At 32.7% G+C, this 26135-nt stretch overlaps 1 protein-coding gene across 1 annotated transcript in view; it reads right to left on the minus strand.

The window, feature by feature from the left end:
• LOC148949160 (uncharacterized) overlaps positions 1 to 26135 on the minus strand; it is a 133083-nt gene that overhangs the window by 22368 nt on the left and 84580 nt on the right. Inside the window, exons 11-12 of the mRNA XM_089093214.1 lie at positions 18347 to 18470; positions 2294 to 2473 (exon numbers count right to left, since the gene is read on the minus strand). Coding sequence (XP_088949340.1) covers positions 2294 to 2473; positions 18347 to 18470 — 304 coding nt within the window. The remainder of the gene's footprint in view (positions 1 to 2293; positions 2474 to 18346; positions 18471 to 26135) is intronic.

Raw genomic sequence — 26135 nt, forward strand, 5'->3', positions numbered from 1 at the left:
CTATCTCAAAATTTTGATTGGATGTGTTTGGGGAAAAGGTGGGTGAAAGAGGGGCGTTAGTTGCCCTCCAATAGCTTTCGAATATTAAAAAGGGCACTAGCACTTTGAATTTCCAATCGAATGATCCCTTTTTCCAATTTCTACGACAAAGCTTTCAATAAAAACATTATATGCCCCCAGGGCATAACTTACAACTATGGCCCCGAGGGCTCTAAGGGGAGTGTCAACCTCAAAGACCAAATTTCCAGATTTTTCAACTACGTTGAAAAAATTGGCTATCTGAAAACGTTGATTGAATGTGTTTGGGGGAATCGTAGGCGTGAGAGGGGGGTTAAGTTACCCTCCAATCACTTTCAACTAGTAAAAAGTGCACTAACCCTCTCAATTTTCAATTGAATGAGCTCCTTTTGAAGTTTCTACGACAAAGCTATCTATAAAAACCTTATATGCCCCCAGGGGAAAACTTACAACCTTTGCCCTGGGGGCTCTGGGGGGTTCGTCATCCTCAAATACACAATTTCCAGGACTTTCAACTACGATGAACACAATGGCTATATCTAAAATTTGATTGAATGTGTTTGGGAAAACGGTGGGAGTGAGAGGGGTTTAGTTACTCTCCATTCTCTTTCGACTATTAAGAAGGGAACTAGACCATTTAATTTCCAATCAAATGAGCCTTTTTTGAAGTTTCTACGACAAAACTTTCCATTAAAAGCTTATATGCCCCCAGGGCATAACTTACAACCCTTGCCCTGAGGGCTCTAAGGGGGTTATCATCCTCAATGACGGAATTTCCAGAATTTTCAACTATGTTGAACAGCATGGATATCTCAAAATTTTGATTAGAAGTGTTTGGGGAAACGGGGGGTGTCAGAGGGTGGTTAGCTGCCCTTCAATCACTTTCGACTTGAAAAGAGCACTAGCCCTTTCAATTTTTAATCGAATGAGCCCTCTTTTAAGTTTCTATAACATCACTTTCACTAAAAACCTTATATGCCCCCAGGGCATAACTTACAACTCTTGCCCTGAGGGCTCTAAGGGGTTTATCATCCTCAATGACCAAATTTCCAGAATTTTCAACTACGTTCAACAGAATGGATATCTCAAAATATTTGACTGGATGTGTTTGGGGAAATGGGGGGTTTGCGAGGGGGTTAGTTTCCCTCCAATCATTTTCAACTATTAAAAAGGGAACTAGCCATTTCAATTTCCAATCTAATTAGCTCTTTTTGAAGCTTCTACGGTAACGCGTTCGATAATACACTGTTATGCCCCCAGTGCATAGCTTACAACCCGGGCCCTGTGAGCGGTGGGGGGAGGGGTTGTCACCATCAAAGACCTAATTTACAGAGCTCTCAACTAAGTGGAACAAAGTGCCTATCTCTAAATTTTGATTGGATGTGTTTGAGGAAAAGGTAGGTGAAAGAGGGAGGTTAGTTGCGCTCCAGTCCCTTTCGACTATGAAAAAGGGCACTAGCTCTTTCAATTTCCAATCGAATGAGCCCTTTTTGAAGTCTCTACGACATAGCTTTCTATATAAACCTTATAGGCCCCGAGGGCATCAACTATGGAAATCAACTACGTTGAACAAAATAGCTATCTCAAAATTTTGATTGGAAGTGTTTGGGGTAATGGTGGGCTTGGAAGGAGTGTTAATTTCCTTCCAATCACTTTCGACTATTGAAAAGGCCACTAGCCATTCCAATTTTTAATCGAATGAGCCCTTTTCGAAGTTTCTACGACAACTCCTTCGAAACGAAGTGCCCTGGCCAAAAAACAGAAAATAATAATACATTGTGCCAACATGGTTCTTTACTTAGGCGGCGCTATTGCGCTTCCTATGATGTAGTTACTGTTATTGCTATTGCAGCTACTTCTGTTGCTACTCTAGCCACAAAAGAGTGAGCAGAATTACTCTTCCCTTGTTAATGTAGCTACTTTTGCTGCTATTGTAGCTACAGAAGAGTAAACAGAATTACTATTTTGTTGTTGTGTAATTTTTTTTATTGGTATTGCAGCTACTGTTGTTGCCATTATAGCTACAAAAGAGTAAACAGAATTACTCTTTTCTTGTTAAAGTAGCCACTTTGGTTGCTACTGTAGCTACTGTTGTTTTTTCCGGGAACAGCATAATAGCATACCCTTTTGCTCTCATTGTCCAATATTTTTTATTTACTATTATCACCCCCAAGATACGCTAATGCGGGTAACATGCCTTCCTTCTCTCCCCCCCCGCCCGTTCTATTTATTCAATACAGTTTCAGCACTACCATTAAAGTGTAAATCTACTTACCTGTTTCAAGCTCATCAAGTTCAGCAACCACCTCCTCCAAGTTTTTGGCCGTGTCGTCATATTTTTGCCTTAACTCGTCATAGTCACGGTTTCTCTTTGCAAGTTTTTGTATTGCTTCTTCCGAAGTCATTTGTATATCAAACGGGTTTTCCGTACGTGAAAAATCGAAATTCTTTTCACCTGTAATTCAAGATAATATATCCATGTTTCCTTCATTCTTTTTCTTAAAAAAAAGAAGAAAAAAAAGAACCAAGTCTAGTATTATAGTAAGTTTCATTATGTCGTAAGAACAATTTCAATGTACGAATACATCTCTGAAACTAGTCAGAGAAGAACTCTGGGACTTACGGGAAACTCCAAAAACTGGATTTTTATTTGTTTTATGACAAGTATATCATTAATTTTTTAAACACAACAATAATTAGTTATTAGCACATATGGCAAGTCCAGAATAGCAATGGGAGCGGATGTAGAGCAAAATCTTGGGGGGGGGGGGACAACGGGGCCCATAATTGACCAAATTTAAAAATTTATTAAAAAAAATTGAAAAAACAAAATAAAAGGAATGATTCAGCCAGAAAATATGTTGGTAGGGGTACCCCCCCCCCCTCAGGATTCGCCAGTGGGATCTAATAATAATAATAAAAATTTTTTTTTACCTTTAATTAAATAAAATAATATAAAAAATTAATTTAATTAATAAAAATAAAAAAAATAGATTTTTTTTTTTACATTTAATTAAAAATGACACATGTTTCCCTTTTATTTTTATTCTGGACTGGTTCACAGAATTTTATACGGAATTCTAAAAGACGTTTAGGGCGGGAATATCTACAACCCCCCCCCCCTCAGTCCATTAGCTCAGATTTACTCTAATAAAATATTCACAGTCCCTCTTTGCCAGTTTTCGGGAAGCATCGTTAAAAGTCATTTGTACATAAAAAAAGGGTTTCCGAACGTGAAAAATCAATTTTTTCACCTCTAATTTAAGATGACATATTCACATTTTCCACATTCTAGTTCTTCTGAACTGGTTTAGAGTCTTTTATCTTGAATTATAGAAAAACCTAGAAAGCCTTAAAAACTTAATAACGAGAGAAGAGACGCACGAAGGGGGAGGGGATCTGTGTCCCTGGCAAGAGGTCTATCAATTTTTAGTTAGAACCATAATAATTAAAACGCTGTCACAGATGATAAATTCAGAATGAATATCGTTAAAATCCAAAAAAGACAGAAGAGTGACCCTATGAAAAAATTGTGACCCCAAATTTTATATTAAAGCAGAGTGACCCTGAAAAGGGCATTCAATTTGAAAATGACACTAGAGTGGAGTGAAATTAAAAAAAGAACACTTATTGAGAAAGACATTATATAGAAGAGGGACACCAAAAAGAGTGCACATTATGAGAAAGACAGTTTATAGAAGAGGGACACTAAAAATAGCAAGGACTTTGAAAATGACATTAGAGAGTAGAGGGAAACTACAAAGAGCAAAAATTTTGAGAAAGAAAGGAGACAGTAGAGTGTAACTAAAAAGAGCATGAAATTTGATAATGAGTTTAGAAAGTTTCTTGAAAATTTAAAGATCCACCATTTTTAGAAAAAAAGGCTAGGTTACATTATCACTAAAAAGAGCAAGAGCTAGGTACAAGAAATGTTTGAGACGATGGAAACCAAACAGGGAACACGCTTTGAAAATGACAGTAGAGAGTAGAGGGAAACTAAACAGACCACCAAGTTTGAGAAAGACAGTATATCGAAGAGGGAAACCAAAAAGAGTACGCACTATTAAAATGACAGTAGAAAGTAGAGGGAAGCTAAAAAGAGCACACATTTTGAGAAAGACAGTATATAGAAGAGGGAAACTAAAAAGAGTAAGCACTTTGAAAATGACAGTAGAGAGTAGAGGGAAACTAAACATGGCACGCACTTTGAAAATTACAGTAGAGAGTAGAGGGACAATAAAAAGAGCACAGATTTTGAGAAAGACAGTATATAGAAGAGGGAAACTAAAAAGAGTACGCACTTTGAAAATGACAGTAGAGAGTAGAGGGAAACCAAAAAGAGCACGCACTTTGAAAATGACAGTAGAGAGTAGAGGGAAACTAAAAAGAGAGCACACATTTTGAAAAAGACAGCAGATACGAGAAGAAAGCTGAAAATATAACATATTGCTGTTTTTGAGCGTCTAAATCAGCTACTAGAAATCATGAAGGAATTTGAGTTTTTTCAAGTGATATGGTTTGGATAGCATGCTTAAGTGCAAGGTAAGTACATTTTTACTATGGATTTAATCGATTTGACATCTGGATTGTTTTTATTGCCAAACATAAATAAATGGGATTTCATTTAGCTTTTGAACAAGCCTTTATTCAAAATGATTGCAGAAAAGTGACACGATGTAAGCGGGGGACTAAATATTGTAATTTCATTTGCAGGTAAGACCATTTGCTGATTTGCAGTTATATCTATCAAAAGCTAGCAATCAAATACGTTGATTGAAAATTTGATTTGAACAACAAGCTTAGTTAAACAATACTTTGCTTCCATTTAATTAGGACAAAATTTTATAGGAACTTTAAAGTTTTTAATTTACTTTTAATCGCTTAAGCAAAATTTTATGAGAAATTTACAGTTTAGTTTCTGGTTTACAGTTAATATCTTAAAAAAAAATTTACGGAAACTTTACGGTTTACAGTTAATGGTTTAGACAAATTTTTATGGGAGCTTTAATTTTATGGGAACTTTACGTTATAGTTTTTGTTTTAAAGTAAATGGTTTAAACAAAATTTTATGGGAGCTTTAAAGTTTATAGCTTTTGGTCTACAGTTAATTTATTAAAAAAAACTTTGCGGAAAATTTAGGGTCTATAGTTTTTTGTTTATAGTTAATTGTTCAAAAAAAATTTTATGAGAACTTTACAGTTTATAGTTTTTGGTTAACAGTTAATGGCTTAAAAAAATTTAATGGTAACATTACGGTTTATAGTTTTAGGTTTACAGTTAATGGCTTAAACAAAATTTTGTGGTAACTTTACGGTTTATAGTTTTTGGTTTATAGTTAATGGTTTAAACAAAATTCTATGGGAACTTTACGGTTTATAGTTTTTGTTTTACAGTTAATGGTTTAAACACAATTTTATGGGAACTTTACGGTTTATAGTTTTTGGTTTACAGTTAATGGCTTAAAAAAAAATTTATGGAAACTTTACGGTTTACAGTTAATGGTTTAAACAAAATTTTATGGAAACTTTACCGTTTATAGTTTTTGTTTTACAGTTAATGGTTTAAACAAAATTTTATGGGATCTTTACGGTTTATAGTTTTTGGTTTACAGTTAATGGCTTAAACAAAATTTTGTGGAAACTTTACGGTTTATAGTTTTTGGTTTACAGTTAATGGCTTAAACAAAATTCTATGGGAGCTTTACAGTTTATAGTTTTTGGTTTACAGTTACTGGTTTAACCAAAATTTTATGGAAACTTTACGGTTTATAGTTTTTGGTTTACAGTTAATGGTTTAAACAAAATTTTATGGGAACTTTACGGTTAATAGTTTTTGGTTTAAAGTTAATGTCTTACACAAAATTTTGTGGAAACTTTACGGTTTATAGTTTTTGTTTTATAGTTAATGGTTTACACAAAAATCTCTGGGAACTTAACGGTTTATAGTTTTTGTTTTACAGTTAATTGTTTACACTAAATTTTATGGGAGCATTACGGTTTCTAGTTTTAGGTTTACAGTTAATGGCTTAAACAAAATTTTATGGAAACATTACGGTTTATAGTTTTAGGTTTACAGTTAATTGCTTAAACAAAATTTTGTGGAAACTTTACGGTTTATAGTTTTTGGTTTACAGTTAATGGCTTAAACAAAATTCTATGGGAGCTTTACGGTTTATAGTTTTTGGTTTACAGTTAATGGCTTAAACAAAATTTTATGGGAGCTTTACGGTTTATAGTTTTTGGTTTACAGATAATGGCTTAAACAAAATTTTATGGGAGCTTTAGGGTTTATAGTTTTTCGTTTACAGTTAATGGTTTAACCAAAATTTTGTGGTATCTTTACGGTTTATAGTTTTTGGTTTACAGTTAATGGTTTAAACAAAATTTTATGGGATCTTTACTGTTTATAGTTTTTGGTTTACAGTTAATGGCTTAAACAAAATTTTATGGGAGATTTACGGTTTATAGTTTTTGGTTTACAGTTAATGGTTTAAACAAAATTTTATGGGAGCTTTACGGTTTATAGTTTTTGGTTTACAGTTACTGGTTTAACCAAAATTTTGTGGAAACTTTACGGTTTATAGTTTTTGGTTTACAGTTAATGGCTTAAACAAAATTTTATGGGAGCTTTACGGTTTATAGTTTTTGGTTTACAGTTAATGGCTTAAAAAATTTTTTATGGGAACTTTACGGTTTATAGTTTTTGGTTTACAGTTAATTGCTGAAACTAAATTTTATGGGAACTTTGAAATTTATAGTTTTTGATTTACTCTTAAACAAAATTTTATGGGAACTTTACGGTTTATAGTTTCTGGTATACAGTTAATGGCTTAAACTAAGTTTTATGGGAACTTTGCAGGTTATAGTTTTTGAGTTTACAGTTAATGTCTTAAACAAAATAAATAGCGACGAAGACCAAACTGCCTTTCCATTTCAAATTGGGCGTTGGATTCGCATTTTTTTGAAACTTATCTTTTGGGGACGTTACATGGATGACGCAATTTCACTTTGGGATTATGGGGAAAATGAACTTGGGTTTTTAGATCACCTTAATACATATTACAAAATATACAGTTTACCTTAGAAATTGAAATTACAAATAAAATCCAATTCCTAGATGTTTTAATGATTCGTAGCTTATACAAACTAAATTTTACTATTTACAGAAAACCAACACGTAACAATAGATATTTACATTTCAAATCAAACCACCCCCCCCACCCCCCACAAACTAAAAGAGCTGTCGTACTGTCTCTAGTCGATCGTGCCCAAAACATACGGGAACCATAAGGTTTATAGTTTTTGATTTACAGCTAATGGCTTAAGCAAAATTTTATAGGAACTTTAATGTTTACAGTCTTTGGTTTACAGTTAATGACTTAAACGAAATTATATGGGAGCTTTCGAGTTTAAAGCTTTTGGTTTATAGTTGATAACTCATACATAACTGAATGGAGACTCAACGGTTTATAGTATTTAGTTTACAGTTAATGACTTAAACAAAAGTTTATGGAAAATTTACGGTTTACAGTATTTGGTTTACAGTTAATGGCTTAAACAAAATTATATGGGAGCTTTACGGTTTATAGTTTTTGGTTTACAGTTAATGGCTTAACCGAATTTATATGGGAGCTTTAGGGTTTAAAGTTTTTGGTTTATGGTTAATAGCTCATCCATAATGGAAACTTTACAGTTTATAGTATTTGGTTTACAGTTAATGGCTAATAGTTTTTGGTTTACAGTTAATGGCTTAAACAAAATTATATGGGAGCTTTACGGTTTATAGTTTTTGGTTGACAGTTAATGGCTTAACCGAAATTATATGGGAGCTTTAGGGTTTAAAGTTTTTGGTTTATAGTTAAAAGCTCATATAAAACTGAATGAAACTTTAAGGTTTATAGTATTTGGTTTACAGTTAATGGCTTAAACAAAATTTGATGGGAACTTTACGGTTTATAGTATTTGGTTTACAGTTAATGGCTTAAACAAAATTATATGGGAGCTTTACGGTTTATAGTTTTTGGTTTACAGTTAATGGCTTAACCGAAATTATATGGGAGCTTTAGGGTTTAAAGTTTTTTGTTTATAGTTAATAGCTCATACATAACTGAATGAAACTTTACGGTTTATAGTTTTTGGTTTACAGTTAATGGCTTAAAAAAAATTTGACGGGACCTTTACGGTTTATAGTTTTTGGTTTACAGTTAATGGCTTAACCGAAATTATATGGGAACTTTAGGGTTTAAAGTTTTTGGTTTATAGTTAATAACTCATACAAAACTGAATGAGACTTAACGGTTTATAGTATTTGGTTTACAGTTAATGGCTTAAACAAAAGTTTATGGAAAATTTACGGTTTATAGTATTTGGTTTACAGTTAATGGCTTAAAAAAAATTTGATGGGAACTTTACGGTTTATAGTATTTGGTTTACAGTTAATGGCTTAAACACAATTATATGGGAGCTTTACGGTTTATAGTTTTTGGTTTACAGTTAATGACTTAACCAAAATTATATGGGAGCTTTCGGGTTTTAAGTTTTTGGTTTATAGTTAATAACTCATACATAACTGAATGGAGACTTAACGGTTTATAGTATTTGGTTTACAGTTAATGACTTAAACAAAATTTGATGGGAGCTTTACGGTTTATAGTTTTTGGTTTACAGTTCATGGCTTAACCGAAATTATATGGGAGCTTTACGGTTTATAGTTTTTGGTTTACAGTTAATGGCTTAACCGAAATTATATGGGAGCTTTAGGGTTTAAAGTTTTTGGTTTATAGTTAATAGCTCAAACAAAAGTTTATGGAAAATTTACAGTTTATAGTATTTGGTTTACAGTTAATGGCTTAAACAAAATTATATGGGAGCTTTAGGGTTTATAGTTTTTGGTTTACAGTTAATGGCTTAAACAAAATTATATGGGAGCTTTACGGTTTATAGTTTTTGGTTTACAGTTAATGGCTTAACCGAGATTATATGGGAGGTTTAGGGTTTAAAGTTTTTGGTTTATAGTTAATAGCTCATATAAAACTGAATGAAACTTTACGGTTTATAGTATTTGGTTTACAGTTAATGGCTTAACCGAAATTATATGGGAGCTTTAGGGTTTAAGTTTTTGGTTTATAGTTAATAGCTCATACAAAACTGAATGAAACTCTACGGTTTATAGTATTTGGTTTACAGATAATGGCTTAAACAAAATTTTATGGAAAATTTACGGTTTACAGGTAATGGCTTAAACAAAATTATATGGGAGCTTTAGGGTTTATAATTTTTGGTTTACTGTTAATGGCTCAACCGAAATTATATGAGAGCTTTACGGTTTATAGTTTTTGGTTTACAGTTAATGGCTTAACCGAAATTATATGGGAGCTTTAGGATTTAAAGTTTTTGGTTCATAGTTAATAGCTCATACATAACTGAATGGAAACTTAACGGTCTATAGTATTTGGGTTATAGTTAATAGCTCATACAAAATTTTATGGAAACTCTAGGGTTTATAGTATTTAGTTTATAGTTAATTACTTAAACAAAAATTTTATGGAAAAGTTAAGGTTTATAGTTTTTGGTTTACAGGTAATGGCTTAATCTAAATTATATGTGAATTTTACGGGGTATATTATCTGATTTAATGTTCATGGCTTAACCGAAATTACATGGGAGCTTTTCAGGTTAAAGCTTTTGGTTTATAGTTAATGGCTTAACCGAAATTATATGGGAGCTTTAGGGTTTAAAGTTTCTGGTTCGTAGTTAATAGCTCATACATAACTGAATGGAAACTTTACGGTCTATAGTATTTGGTTTACAGTTAATGGCTTAAACAAAATTTGATGGGAACTTTACGGTTTATAGTATTTGGTTTACAGTTAATGGCTTAAACAAAAGTTTATGGAAAATTTACGGTTAACAGTATTTGGTTTACAGTTAATGGCTTAAACAAAATTATATGGGAGCTTTACGGTTTACAGTATTTGGTTTACAGTTAATGGCTTAAACAAAATTATATGGGAGCTTTACGGTTTATAGTTTCTGGTTTACAGTTACCGACATTATATGGGAGCTTTAGGGTTTAAAGTTTTTGGTTTATAGTTAATAGCTCATACATAACTGAATGGAAACTTTACGGTTTATAGTATTTGGTTTACAGTTAATGGCTTAAACAAAAGTTGATGGAAACTTTACGGTTTATAGTTTTAGGTTTAGTTAATGGCTTAAACAAAATTTGATGGGAACTTTACGGTTTATAGTATTTGATTTACAGTTAATCGCTCAAACAATTTTTATTGGAACTTTACGGTTTATAGTTTTTGGTTTATAGCCAATGCCTTAAACAAATTTTTATGAGAACTTTACGGTTTATAGTTTTGAATTTACAGTTTATGGCTTAAACAAAATTTAATGGGAACTTTACGGTTTATAGTCTTAGGTTTACAGTGAATGGCTTGAACAAAATTTTGTGGAAAATTTACGGTTTATAGTTTTTGGTTTACAGTTAATGGCTTAAACGAAATTTTATGGGAGCTTTAAGGTTTATAGTTCTAGGTTTATAGTTAATAGCTCATACATAACTGAATGGAAACTTTACGGTTTATAGTATTTGGTTTACTATTAATGGCTTAAACAAAATTATATGGGAGCTTTACGATTTATAGTTTTTGGTTTACAGTTAATGGCTTAACCGAAATTATATGAGTGCTTTAGGGTTTAAAGTTTTTGGTTTACAGTTATTGGCTTAAACAAAATTATATGGGAGCTTTAGGGTTTAAAGTTTTTGGTTTATAGTTAATAGCTCATACATAATGGAAACTTTACAGTTTATAGTATTTGGTTTACAGTTAATGGCTTAAACAAAATTTGATGGGAACTTTACGGTTTATAGTATTTGGTTTACAGTTAATGGCTTAAACAAAATTTTATGGAAAAGTTACGGTTTATAGTATTTGGTTTACAGTTAATGGCTTAAACAAAATTATATGGGAGTTTTAGGGTTTATAGTTTCTGGTTTACAGTTAATGGCTTAAACGAAATTATAAGGGAGCTTTAGGGTTTAAAGCTTTTGGTTTATAGTTGATAACTCATACATAACGGAATGGAGACTCAACGGTTTATAGTATTTGGTTTCCAGTTAATGGCTTAAACAAAAGTTTATGGAAAATTTACGGTTTATAGTATTTAGTTTATAGTTAATGGCTTAAACAAAATTTGATGGGAACTTGACGGTTTATAGTATTTAGTTTACAGATAATGGCTTAAACAAAATTTTATGGAAAATTTACTGTTTACAGTTAATGGCTTAAACAAAATTATATGGGAGCTTTACGGTTTATAATTTTTGGTTTACAGTTAATGGCTCAACCGAAATTATATGAGAGCTTCAGGGTTTAAAGTTTTTTGTTTATAGTTAATAGCTCATACAAAACTGAATGAAACTTTACGGTTTATAGTTTTTGGTTTACAGTTAATGGCTTAAAAAAATTTGATGGGAACTTTACGGTTTATAGTATTTGGTTTACAGTTAATGGCTTAAACAAAATTTGACTGGAACTTTACGGTTTATAGTTTTTGGTTTACAGTTAATGGCTTAACCGAAATTATATGGGAGCTTTAGAGTTTAAAGCTTTTGGTTTATAGTTAATAGCTCATACATAACTGAATGGAGACTTTACGGTTTATAGTATTTGGTTTACAGTTAATGGCTTAAACAAAATTTGATGGGAACTTTACGGTTTATAGTATTTGGTTTACAGTTAATGGCTTAAACAAAATTTGATGGGAACTTAACGGTTTACAGTTTTTTGTTTACAGTTAATGTCTTAAACAAAATTCTATCTGAGTTTTACGGTTTATAATTTCTGGTTTACAGTTAATGGATTAACCGAAATTATAAGATAGCTTTAGGGTTTAAAGTTTTTGGTTTATAGTTAATATCTCATACATAACGGAATGGAGACTTTACGGTTTATAGTATTTGGTTTACAGTTAATGGCTTAAACAAAATTTTATGTAAAATTTAAGGTTTACAGTATTTGGTTTACAGTTAATGGCTCAAACAAATTATATGGAAGCTTTACGGCTTATAGTTTTTGGTTTATAGTTTATAGCTTAAACAAAATTTTATGGGAACTTTACGGTTTATAGTTTTTGGTTTACAGTTAATGGCTTAACCGAAATTATATGGGAGCTTTAGGGTTTAAAGTTTTTGGTTTATAGTTAATAGCTCATACATAATGGTAACTTTACAGTTTATAGTATTTGGTTTACAATTAATGGCTTAAACAAAATTTGATGGGAACTTTACGGTTTATAGTATTTGGTTTACAGTTAATGGCTTAAACAAAATTTTATTGAAAATTTACGGTTTATAGTATTTGATTTACAGTTAATGGCTCAAACAAATTTTATTGAAACTTTAGGGTTTATAGTATTTGGTTTACAGTTCATGGCTTAAACAAAATTATATGGGAGCTTTACGGTTTATAGTTTTTGGTTTACAGTTAATGGATTAAAAAAAATTATATGGGAGCTTTAAGGTTTTAAGTTTTTGGTTTATAGTTAATAGCTCATACAAAACTGAATGAAACTTTACGGTTTATAGTATTTGGTTTCCAGTTAATGGCTTAAACAAAATTTGATGGGAACTTTACGGTTTATAGTATTTGGTTTACAGTTAATGGCTTAAACAAAATTTGATGGGAACTTTACGATTTATAGTATTTGGTTTACAGTTAACAGTATTTGGTTTACAGTTAATGGCTTAAACAAAATTATATGGGAGCTTTACGGTTTATAGTTTTTGGTTTACAGTTAATGGCTTAAACAAAATTATATGGGAGTTTTACGGTTTATAGTTTCTGGTTTACAGTTAAGGGCTTAAACGACATTATAAGGGAGCTTCTGAGTTTAAAGCTTTTTGTTTATAGTTAATAGCTCATACATAACTGAGTGGAGACTTCACGGTTTGTAGTATTTGGTTTACAGTTAATGGCTTAAACAAAATTTTATGGGAACTTTTCTCTGTCTACAATTACCCAGCCCAGTCTTGATGCAACCGATTGCCCAAAATACTTGATAAATTCAATTCAAAATCAACGGACTCGGTCGAGGCCTTCGGCCTCTACCTCGTTATAGTTAATACAGTTTCTGGTTACTCGCTGTTACTCGCTGGTTATAGTTAATAAAGTTTTTGGTTTATAGTTAATAGCTAATACATAACTGAGTGGGGGCTTTAGGGTTTGTAGTTTTTGGTTTACAGTTAATGACTTAAACAAAAGTTTATGGAAAATTTAAGGTTTACAGCTTTAGGTTTAGTTAATTTCTTAAAAAAAATTTTATTTTACATTTTCTTTTTATATTATTTTATTTAAAGTTAATCTATCAAACAAATTTTATTTGAACTTTACTGTTTATATCTTTTGTTTTATATACAATGGCTTAAACAAAATTTTATTAGAACTTTACGGTTTATAGTTTTTGAATTTACAGTTTATGGATTAAACAAAATTTTATGGGAGCTTTAAGGTTTATAGTTTTAGGTTTACAGTTAATGGCTTCAGCAAAATTTTATGGGATCTTTACGGTTTAGTTTTTGGTTTGCAGTTTATGACTTAAGCAAGATATTATGAGAGCTTTCTGGTTTATAATTTTTAATCTAGAGATAATTTCTTAAACAAAATATTATGGTAAATTTAAAGTTTATAATTTTAAGTTTAAAATTAACGTATTAAATAAAATTTTTCGGGACCTTCGTGGTTTATATTTTTTTTGTTTAATTTAATGGGTGAAAATTTTTTTATTGACAATTAATTATTAGTTTCTGGTCTTCACTTAGTTGCTTAAACTAAATTTTATTGGAACTTTAAGGTTTATAGTCTTAGGTTTACAGTTAATGGCTTAAACAAAATTTAGTGGAAAATTTACGGTTTATAGTTTTTGGTTTACAGTGAATGGCTTCAGCAAAATTTTATGGGATCTTTACGGTTTAGTTTTTGCCTTACAGTTAATGGCTTAACCAAAATATCATGGGAACTTTCTGATTTATAGTTTTTGGTCTACAGAAAATGGCTTAAGCAAAATATTATGGGAACTTTCTGGTTAATAGTTTTTGGTCTACAGATAATGGCTTAAACAAATTTTAGGGGAACCTTACGATTTATAGTTTTTGGGTTACAGTTAATGGTTTCAGCAAAATTTTAAAGGATCTTTAAGGTTTAATTTTTGGTTTACAGTTAATGACTTAAGCAAAATATTATGGGAACTTTCTGGTTTATAATTTTTGGTCTACAGATAATGGCTTAAACAAGATTTTATGGGAACTTTCCAGTTTATAATTTTTGGTTTACAGTTAATGGCTGAAACAAAATTTTTCGGGAACTTCGTCGTTTATATTTTTTGGTTTACAGTTAATGGCTTAAATTTTTTGTTATGGAAACTTAATGGTTAGTTTTTGGTTTGCACTTAGTGGCTTAAACTAAATGTTATGGGATCTTTACGGTTTATAGTCTTAGGTTTACAGTTAATGGCTTAAACAAAATTTAGTGGAAAATTTACGGTTTATAGTTTTTGGTTTACAGTGAATGGCTTCAGCAAAATTTTATGGGATCTTTACGGTTTAGTTTTTGCCTTACAGTTAATGGCTTAACCAAAATATCATGGGAACTTTCTGATTTATAGTTTTTGGTCTACAGAAAATGGCTTAAGCAAAATATTATGGGAACTTTCTGGTTAATAGTTTTTGGTCTACAGATAATGGCTTAAACAAATTTTAGGGGAACCTTACGATTTATAGTTTTTGGTTTACAGTTAATGGTTTCATCAAAATTTTAAAGGATCTTTAAGGTTTAATTTTTGGTTTACAGTTAATGACTTAAGCAAAATATTATGGGAACTTTCTGGTTTATAATTTTTGGTCTACAGATAATGGCTTAAACAAGATTTTATGGGAACTTTCCAGTTTAGAATTTTTGGTTTACAGTTAATGGCTGAAATAAAATTTTTCGGGAACTTTGTCGTTTATAATTTTTGGTTTTCAGTTAATGGCTGAAAAAATTTTTATGGGAACTTAATGGTTAATTTCTGGTCTGCACTTAGTGGCTTAAACTAAATGTTATGGGAACTTTACGGTTTATAGTTTTTGGTTTACAGTAAATGGCTTAAACAAAATTCACAGTTTATGGTCATTCAAAATTTGATATTAAAAAATTATGTCAAGGGCCCCAATGCTTACGATTTGGCGTACGATTTATAGTTCGTGATTTAACCCAAATTTACAGCTTATGGCTTTCAGTTGTTCAAAATTTGATATTGAAAAAATATGCCAAGAGCTCCAATTCCTTTATTTACAATTTATGGTTAATGGTTTAAACTGAATTATGAATTTTACAACTGCTTCTGCGTGTGGTAAATCTTTAAATGAGTTTCAAATAAGTATTTCCCATGCATACAGTCGTATTTCGAAATGGATTGATGCAAATAAACTTGTGCTTAATAAGAAAAAAATAAACTTATTATTCTTCGTAGAGTTGGGTGCAGGTTTCCACAACTGACTAACATTTGCGTCAACTGACCAACATGCGTGAAGATGGTTTATCGTCTATTGAAAGAGCGTAAAATATTTGTTATCTAGGTGTGGTTATCGAAGAGAATCTTTCATGGAAGGATCACATAATGCAATGTGATATGATCACATATCACATAAATGTTGTCCGTGCCTAAGCATCACGTGGCGTTGGTACTATGAACCGGTTGAAACATTTAATTCCTTACTCTGCACTTAAGTCACTTTGTTTTACTTTAGGACAATCTCATTTTGATTATGCGGAGTTGGTTTACCTAAATACATTTCAGTCTAATATTATTCCACTTCAAAAGATTCAGAATAAGGCTAATCGTGTCCTTAAGAACTTTAAAAATTAAAAATTTATTTTGGTGTAGGACGGTGTCTTGTATTTATTATTTTTTCATTGTTTGGGTGTGGTCTTTCTGCACTCCCTGCCCACTGTAGAATGATAATTGGTATTGTTATGTTATATTGTTATTGATATTGTTATGTTATATGTTATATTTTATATATTGTTATATTGTTATGGTCTTTCTCCACTCCCTGCCCACTGTAACCTGATAATTAGTATTGTTATGTTATATTGTTATTGGTATTGTTATATTATATTGTTATTGTAATCTTGTTCTGGTCTTTCTGCACTCCCTGCCCACTGTAGCCTGATATTTGGTATTGTTATTGTTATGTTATATTGTTATTGGTATTGTTATGTTATGTTATATGTTATATTATACTGTTATATTGTTCTGGTCTTTCTGCACTCCCTGCCCACTGTAGCCTGATAATTAGTATTGTTATTGTTATGTTATATTGTTATTGGTATTGTTATATTATATTGTTATTGTAAATTTGTTATGGTCTTTCTGCACTCCCTGCCCACTGTAGCCTGATAATTGGTTATGTTATATTGTTATTGGTATTGTTATGTTGTGTTATATGTTATATTATATTGTTATACTGTCATATTTTTTCTGTACTCCCTTCCTACTGTAGCCTGAAAATTGGTATTGTTATTGTTATGTTATATTGCCATTGTAATCTTGTTATGGTCTTTCTGCACTCCCTGCCCACTGTAGCATTATAATTAGTATTTTCTCGAACGAACGTGTGCTGGTGATATGTTGAGTGGCAAGTCAATGTTATTTAATGGCAAGTCAATGTAGTGCCAATGACGCAGTAGGTTTTAGACTTTTACAGTGAAAGAAGGAGGCGATACCCAAACTCTTGTTTGTAGTGATTTTTTTGTTTTAAGCTTGATTTGCATATTCAATTTAAGTTTCACTCGTTTTAAATTTATTTATTCATTTACGTAATCATCTTTGGCATGCTTGCAGCTTTCGATTGTTCGTTCAGAATACGCTTGGTTTAGGCGTCATTTATGCTTCAATAGCAAAATATTTTTTTTTTATTCTAGGCTTGATTTTCGTGTTAGATCCAAGAATTACTCGCTTCACAGTATATATAGTAATATACATTATTTATTGTTGTATGCTTTTTGCTATGATTTTTTATTTAATTTCTGTTTGTTTTGGGATTCATTTATTCTTTAACAATAATTTCTGGTCGTTTGGAGTTTGAATTTTAACAGGTATTTGTGTCTGCTGAGCATAAGTTTAAATTGGCCTTTACTTTCTTTGAAAAACTTATTTTTCGGAATTTTTTTTTTTCAATTAATAATAAGAAATACAGGCAAATATAGTTGTTTTTATTCCAGTAATATAATGTATTGTTTTTTCTCGTTGGACCCAGCTCCAAATGGGCACCTGGAGAAATCTGGGAGAAAAACATGGGAAGTGTCGGATGATTTACCCACATCCGTCCATTGCACTTCAGCCGAAAGCAGTGAATCAGGACATCGGCACCTGCACAACGCCAACCATTGGTCAGCATGCGATAAAGTTTTTATTTAAAGTTTTTTAAGCATACGAGCTTTGCTTCCCGCCAACAGAAAAATATGTAAAATTCTGTATTTTATTGCTATTGTAATAAAGAACGGTTCAAAAACCGTTGTAATAAACTATGGTTTTAAGTTGTTCAAAAATCCCAGGAACTCCAGTTCCGTTGCTTACGGTTTATGATTAAAGTTTTAAACCAAATTAAGGCTTATGGTAATCAAATTTAAGGTTTATGGCTTTCAGTTGTTCAAAATAAAAGGTACCTTGAAATGCTTGGCTAAATGTTATCCTTATTACTGCCCACTGGATAATAATGGGAGCATAGATATAACAGTTGGGAGGCCGAGGGGTTGGAAAACAATGGGAAATATAGTAAAAACACGAAAATAAAATAAAAGTACCTTGCAATGCTTAGCTATAGTTGAATCTCGTTATTTTTCCTTGTGGAATAATGGAAGTATAGAAATAATGGTTGGGAGGTTGAGAGCTTGGGAAATAATGGAAAATATGGTAAAAAAAGAAGGAGAAAAATATCAGAAATAAAATAAAAGGTACCTTGCAATACTTGGCTATATTTTAACCTCATTATTTCCTCTTCAGAAATAATAAAGGTATGGAAACAAAGAAAATAATGGTTGGGAGGTTGAGAAGTTAAAAAATAATGGGAAATATAGTAAAAAAAGAGAAAAAGATCAAACACAAAATAAAAGGTACCTTGCAATGCTTGGCTATATTTTAACCTCATTATTTCCCCTTCAGAAATAAAATAAAATTAAGGAAGTGAAAAAATAGACAAAATTGGGAGGTTGAGAGGCTGAGAAATAATGGAAAATATGGTAAGAAAAAGGAAAAAGATCAAACATAAAATAAGTTACCTTGCAATGCTTGGCTATAGGTTAACCTCATTATTTCCCCTTGGGAATCAGCTAAGGCTTTCTTATGGTCATCAAGAGTGTTTTGCAGTTTTTTTAGTTGCACCTCCAAGTCTTGGTTAGTAGTCTTAAAATAAAAAAAAAACTAAACAAAAATAACGTACATTCTTAATTAAAAACATATTATTTGAAAGACGTGAGCCAGGAGTTGCTTTAAACTCACATACATACAAGCCAACAACATCAATTTTTTTTTTTTATTACAGGTTACATGTAACAATTGCAATGACAAAAAACTAGAGAAACACGTATTGATTTATTTCAGCAAGGGGGTGGGGGATAAATGAAACACGCAATAAACTGTAAACGATTGTTACTAAAGTCCAGTGCGACGGTTGTCCCCAGAAAATAAGAACGAATCCACCTTCTACCAGTGAGATACAAGAAGCAGCAAAGAAACTGAAAAATAGAAAATCACCGGGACTGGACCGCATGACTGCAGAGATGATGAGGCATCAACATCCACATGTATCTCCCTTTGGTCTTTACTTTTCAATCAGATTTGAACAACAACCAAAGTACCATCCGACTGGCAACACACTTATTCGGATATTCAAAAAGGAGACGCCACCGAGCCAGGTAACTGGCGGGGTATAAGTTTACTGTCATTACCCGGGAAGATGCTCTTACACACTATCCTACAGAGGATCCAAACACAACTTGATCGACACCTCCAAGACAAACAGTATGGCTTCCGGCCAAATCCCTCATGAGCGGACCTTATATTTTCGATTATACTTCAAGATTCAAGAATCACTAGACGAGGTCACGGTAAAAGCAAACCATCTCATCCTACGTGTGAATGCTGAGAAAACCAAACAGATGGCAACAAGTGACTCTCCTCTGTCTATAAATATGGCGACCAAGATATTGAACAAATTATCCAGTTCAAATACCTAGGAAGTATCATCGAGAACACAGCTCGACAGTGAGAGAAGTACTCACCAGAATAGCTGTAGGTGAGAAGCACTCATTACCAGAATAGGACAGGCAAATGGTGCCTTCAACATCCTACATTAAGTACGGAGATCTCAGAGATTTTCTCTACGCCTGAATACGTCGAGCTCAGCGATGGCCTCTGAGTACTGGTATACTCTCAACACTAATAGAAAGCGTAAAAATGATACACAGAAAAGACAGACTTAGATTAGTTTGGGTCTATCCCTCATCAAGTCACACCTGAGCGTCCGCACAACCGTCAACTCACTGCACCGAGAACTTCACCACCCATCACATAAAAAGCTTTAAAATTTGTCGGTTGGTACTACAGTGCTTCAATCTGGTGGCAAACCTAAGCAATTTTTCCTTTTGTCCTCATACAGCCTATCACAATGTTACAAGGGTTTGCAGCGTCTGCAGTGACCCGCTGCAAAGGCAACATAAAACCAAATGCATTTTCTCAAGGTTTTCAAAAAAAAAATATAATGCATTGCAATAACCCGATATTTCAGAGAAAACCTAAATAAACTAATTAACTAGCTTAATTAGCTAAAACAAAATTAAACTAAATAAACTAGTAACAGAGCCTGTCAAAGACAGCCATAAATAAAGAAAAAAAACGTAGCTTTACTTTTTTTTATCAGGACCAGAGAAATTTTTTTTTGCCCTCTTCCTCCCAATTCAAAATTCAAAGGGATGTATCAGGGACGTATGCAGGGGTAGGGGCATTGTGACCCACCAGCTCCCCTCCCTTTCAAGAATCCTAAATTTACTAGATTTCTATGGGTTTTTTAGCCAAATTATCAAATGAAATTTACCAAAAGAATATTTTGAGGGGCTTATAAAAAGAATGAATACTCTTGGATGCGTGTTGTTTCTTTTTTAAATCGAAGTTTATATATTTGCTTTTATTCTGCAGAAAGGATAAAACCTTGGCGGGGGGGGGGGTATCAAACCCTTTGAACCCAAAATTAAAAAAAAAATGTCTGTATGATCCTGTGGACTCTTCCTTGGGAATTACCTTCTTCTCTCCGCACTGCCACCAAGAAAAGATAGAAATTCAATGCAGTTTTATGGGATCTAATTGAATCAGGAGTGGTTATTATATTTGGAAAGATCATTGAATACCGAATCTAATTACATGAATCTATTTTTCCTATCTGATTCCCGCTTTTTAATAAACCTTTTTTGTCCTAAGCTGTGCTTGCTATACTAGCCACTTTTCGAAATACTTTTAAGAAGACACATTCAGTTTTCAGGTTCTAAGACATTTTATAGGATTATGTGAATTTTGTAGCTTAACATTAACTTATTTATAACCGATGTACACAAAAAGAACATAAAGGTAGAATAAAAAAGAAGAAGAAAAGAAACAAGAGCAAAATCTATGATCAAAGAATATTTTGTCGTACCACGACCTCTTAACAGTTTTAAGAATCTTAAATAAATCTTAAATAATCTTAAATAAATCTTAACTAAATAATCATATTAACTAAATAAATCTTAATTAATTAAATAATAATAAATAATAATAATTAAATAATAATATTAAATAATCTTAAAGAATCTTTAATAAAGAATCTAATGTCCGAACTGGTCGCAGGTTGATCACCTGACCTGACTCAGGGGTTGGATTTTTGTGTGTCATTGTGTACCCGATTGCGTTAGGAGAGTAGTAGGAGAGTCAGTACATATTGGAACATCAAGATGTTAGAAGTGTTAAATGATAAATTTGTCTCGTTTCCCTAAGTAAAAGGATTTTAGCTCATAGAAAGTGAAACATTTTGGCTATTGCGCTCATCAGTTTTATACTTGTAAGAAGATGGATGAGGTGATGATGGAAATGTTGAGGGAGGTACGGAAAAATTAAGACTGAAGCAAAGAATATAACTTTTCAAGGCTGGAAAAGGTCCAAAACAACAAAAGTTATGATTTATATTATTATATCCCTGTCTAAAAACATTGCTTTTAATTAGTCCAATATAGAAAGTGACCAGCATAACCCTATAACCAGCATAACGCCAACCCTATAATCAGTCCTTATGGTACCATAACTCATGATAATCGTAAATACTTTGATATTATGGTTTTTGCTACCAATGTCAAGCCAAAACCAGTAAACAATAATTCCATTAATGTTCTTTGTTTCAACATCAGAAGCATCCAAGAAAAGTGGCTCTAGTTTAAAGATTTAATTTCGTTCAATGGTGTCTGCCCTTTTGACGTTATAGGATTAACAGAGACATGGCCTTCCGATAATGATGACCCTAGTGATTTTCCACTCCCTGGTTACCGAATAATCCATATGCCCAGGAGATTGACTAAGTGTTCTGGGGGTATCTCACTTTACATCCGTTCGAATGTAAATTTTACCAGGCTATCAGAGTGCGAATCTATTTTCTCTACACAAATAAATCTCAGATGTATTTATTCAATAATTGCTAACATAGTTATCGGCAAAATTTCCTATATACTCTCTTTGTTTTATAAACCTCCTCCATTTCCGACCCCATATTTTTGTAATCTATTTGATGATTTCTCTAGTTTTATTAATCTACCCCATAAAAGGCAATAGCTTTTGGGGACTTTAATTGTAACCTACTCAATGTTGGTAAAAATATTAAATCTGATACTTTTTTTGAATCAGTGACCGCGAGTGGTCTTCTACCCATTAGAGTTGATCCTGTGAGATCAAGTTCAACATTAATTGATAACATTTTTGTATCTACTTCCCTGGGAAATGGCCTGTCCTCAGATATAATGTTTTCGAATCTGTCAGACCACTTTCCTATTTACTTGTCACTACCTTCGCAACCACTACCTCTACGCTCTAGAATTAATATCCCAACTAGAATGGAAGTGAATTGTATTGTTTATTTAATATTTGTCCATTTATATTATGCGATAAGGCGAAGTTCAGTCAATATAAGATTTTAGTTTTTTATATACGCCAGAGAAGGAAATTATTTATTGAACACATTTCCATGTACATTCTGTGAGAATGCCAGGTCCAATCAATATAAGCATTAGATTTTTTTTATACGTCAGTGAAGTAAATTGTTTTTTTAATATATTACAATGTATATTCTGCGATAAGGTGTGATTAAATTGATATAAACTTTCTATTTTTTTTATGCGCCAGTGAATGGAATTGTTTATTTAATATGTGAGTTTTCTTTTCCCGTTTATTTATATTTTTTCTTTTGTTTGTTTAGTATGTTTTTTTTTTATGTTGATGTAAGAAATTTTTTTGTTTTTCCGTTGAGAAAGGCTCCCGGATGTGGCGCCGAAATATTCGGAGTATTTTTGTTTAATTAAGTGTTTTGTATTCACTGCTTTATAGAAATTAAAACCCGTTTTTCTTGTTTAATTTTTTGTAACTAGACCCCGACGCCGCGCCGGCAGATCGACCGAACGCCGCCGACAAGAGGCCCGGTCAACCGCCACCGAAATGACGCAACGCCGCCGGCGCGCCGCCACCACCAGAGGTGGCGGCGTTCGGTTGACTTTAAATTAATTTTACGGCAATTCTTTATTGCGTCAACCGCAAAGTCGGAGCTTTTCCTTCTCGTGTGGTTTAGTATTTCGATTTTCCTGATTAGAAATCAAGCAGGGGTTGCAGTATCCCCGAATTATCGGGTATTTCCCCGAAATTCCTTGATAGTACCTTTCAAGGAATTTTTCTTTTTTTATTTCAAGGAAATCCAGGGGGGGGGTATAGGGAGTGATGAGACTTAACTGATAGTACTTTGATTTTTTTATTGAAAGCAGGGATGCCAAAAAGTTGAAAAGTTGACAAAGATTAAAAAGATTTTACTGAGTTATACTTGATAAAGCACTTGTATAGTTTTATTGTTCAAAGGGAAAGGGACAAATGTGTCCAACCCGTTTTTTTCTTATTGATGAAACGGGTATACTTTGAAAACATTCATTCATAAGTACCAGGCAGATTCACACTAAAACAAATTGTTGTGGCGAAAGCGATACCGACATCCCCACCTAACGTTGCGCTCGAGTGGCAATGGCGCCCTTGGTCGAGTGCCCAAGTTACATTAAAAGGCCAGGTCATAATAAAAGCTTTCAATTTGGGAGGTTCAAGGAGGATTCTTTGACAGTCTTGTGACCTCAGGGTACTAGATGTTGCAAGGTTCTTACGTATCTAGAGTAGCTTAAAAAATGAAATCACCCCAAAAAATGGCTACAAAAAATATTAACAAAAAGAGCAAATTTAAATATTTTTATATTATAAAACTTTTTTAAATAAATCCAATAAAATAAAAACAGTCTAAATATCACAAACTCCTTTTGAAATCTATTTAAAATTGAAACTCTTAGGAGATTTTCATGGATATAACCATAGCAGAAGCTTTGAGCCTGGGTGGGCATGAAAGGGGAGTCTGAGTATTTTGACCCCAGATGACTTATTGTTGCGACTTTCTTAAATTTGGTAATTTTTGTAAGCATTTGGAAATGTTCATCATGCATTTCTCCATTTGATAAATTTAGTCCTTTTAGATACAGTTTATAATTTGACTGATATTAGGTATTTACGAGTTTATAATTTGGAATGAATCCCCAAAAGAAAAAATGAATAATATCCAAGAGAGTAGCCAAAAGCAATAAAAAAAACAGCAGCAGTTGAGCCTTAGCCTATATGACATATATTCTATAAAGAAGCCAAAAAAAACTTTAAAATGCATTTTTTTAAATTGTTATTAAAAACCAGTTTTTAATACAAGAAGGCTTTTTAGGAATCTAAAAGAGCAAAAAAAAACCAATCAATATCACAGTCGCCCATTTCAAATGTTTTAAAGGTGACAAAACAGATACGGGCAAAAAGCAGTATGAAAAAATTAAGCTTCTAAGTTCAAAGCTATATTCAAAGCTTTTATCCAGATAACTGATGAATTTTGTGATACGGTATTTAAAGTTTTTAATGCAGTAATGCTCGATGAAAAAATATCTACTAATTTTGATAATTATTTATTTTTAAGAATACATAGCTAATAGATACTTCAACTACTCGTATTATGCAAGGGTTCTGAAACGCCACAGCCATTTCGTTTCTACCAGATTTCTACTTCTCTTGATGTATAACGAAGAAGACCAGTTTCCAGCCAGCGACTTGTGAATTTTTTAACTCATGAATAAGCTCAAATCTGTCCTAAATTTAAGCTGTGATTTGAGAAAGACTGATGAAAACATTAATGTTTGCGGTCAAAATTGATCGCGCCGGCGGAATGCCGCCGACATCTTACCGGCGGCGGCGCCCCGCCGCCACCGGTCTTTCCTCATCGGCGCGGCACCGGGGTCTAATCCCAACACCTACTAGAAATTTCAGCTCTACAAATACAACCCATTTTATCGATTGCCTAAGAACCAGTGACTGGTCCCATGTTTTAAATTGTCAAGAGGTAAATTCTGCCACAAATGGTTTTGCGCAAAGGCTAAGTGAGATTATCCATTCAACTTTTCCTGTTCGTAAACCTAGCCGGAAAACTATCCCTATATGCCCCTGGATGTCACAGAGCCTCATTGTCTCCTCATATCGTAATAAAAAATTATATAAGTTAGCCTGTAAGACCAGTAGTGATATTGACCTATCAAATTACAAAAATTATAAAAACTTATACAATAAACTCATCCTTGAAACAAAGAAAAATTAATATTATACAACAATTCTCAATTGCAAAGGAAACAAATTTGGTCCACCATTAATGATATACTCTCAAGAAATAGAAAATCAAAGTCTATACCTATTCGCCTTAAAGACACAGACGGCAGATTAATTGACCTTTTACATGCACCTGACGCATTTAATAATTATTTTTCCTCATACTCGCTCCCGCTCGTCCTTACAGGCTGTACTCTTATGCTTTAATTCAAGATCCATGTTTTTCCGCCCAACTGATAGCAACGTGATATTTGATATCCTCCTCCCTATCAGTTTAGTGTCTGACTGTTATGGATTAACTAATAATCTTCCGAAGACCGTATCTCCCTTTGTTTACGAGCCCATCAAGCACATTGCCAACCTATCTTTAACCCACGGAGTTTTCCCTGATTTAATAAAGTCAGCCATTGTTATTCCAGTTCTTAAAGAGGGTGATGCAACTAAGATACGTCCAACTGAGCTATCATCCAATTTCATATCCTCCTGTTATATCCAAATTGCTCGAGAATTATGTTCAGACATCTTGCTACCTTTTTGTTCAGCAGTCAACACTCCGTTTCATTTATTTTTCCTCACCAATACAGCTTTCGGCCAAAATATTCCACTTCTCATGCTCTAATTGACGCCACACAGTTCATACGCTCACAACTCGACCTTTAAAAACATTATTGGGCTTATTTTTGGATTTCTCTAAGTTGTTTGAGACGGTCAATCACAGTATTTTAATAAATAAATTAAACAACTATGTAATTTGTGGTGGTTTCCTCTCTTCGTTTGACTCTCATCTATCTGGAAGGCTACAGAGTGTGCGCTTAAGTGGAGTATCCTCTCAATCCTGACCTGACCACAGTGGTGTCCCACAAGGCTCAGTTCTCGGCCCGATTGTATGTCTCATATATATAAATGATCTTGTTATGGACCTGGGCCCTTCAGTCTATACATTACTATTTGCTGATTACAACAACTTATTCATCACTTGCACCAATTTAGCAACGGCAATAACCTCTACCCAATTACTTCTGAACAGAGTCCAGGCGTGGTGCCTTACGAAGAACATGACCATTAATAGCAAAAAAAGTCAAGTAGTAATATTCAGAACCCTCTACAACAAAGACGTAA

This window comes from Artemia sp. Qi Xiang Cuo, chromosome 8 (assembly GCF_049724085.1).
Source record: "Artemia sp. Qi Xiang Cuo chromosome 8, ASM4972408v1, whole genome shotgun sequence".
In the NCBI taxonomy this organism is placed as follows: Eukaryota; Metazoa; Arthropoda; class Branchiopoda; order Anostraca; family Artemiidae; genus Artemia; species Artemia sp. Qi Xiang Cuo.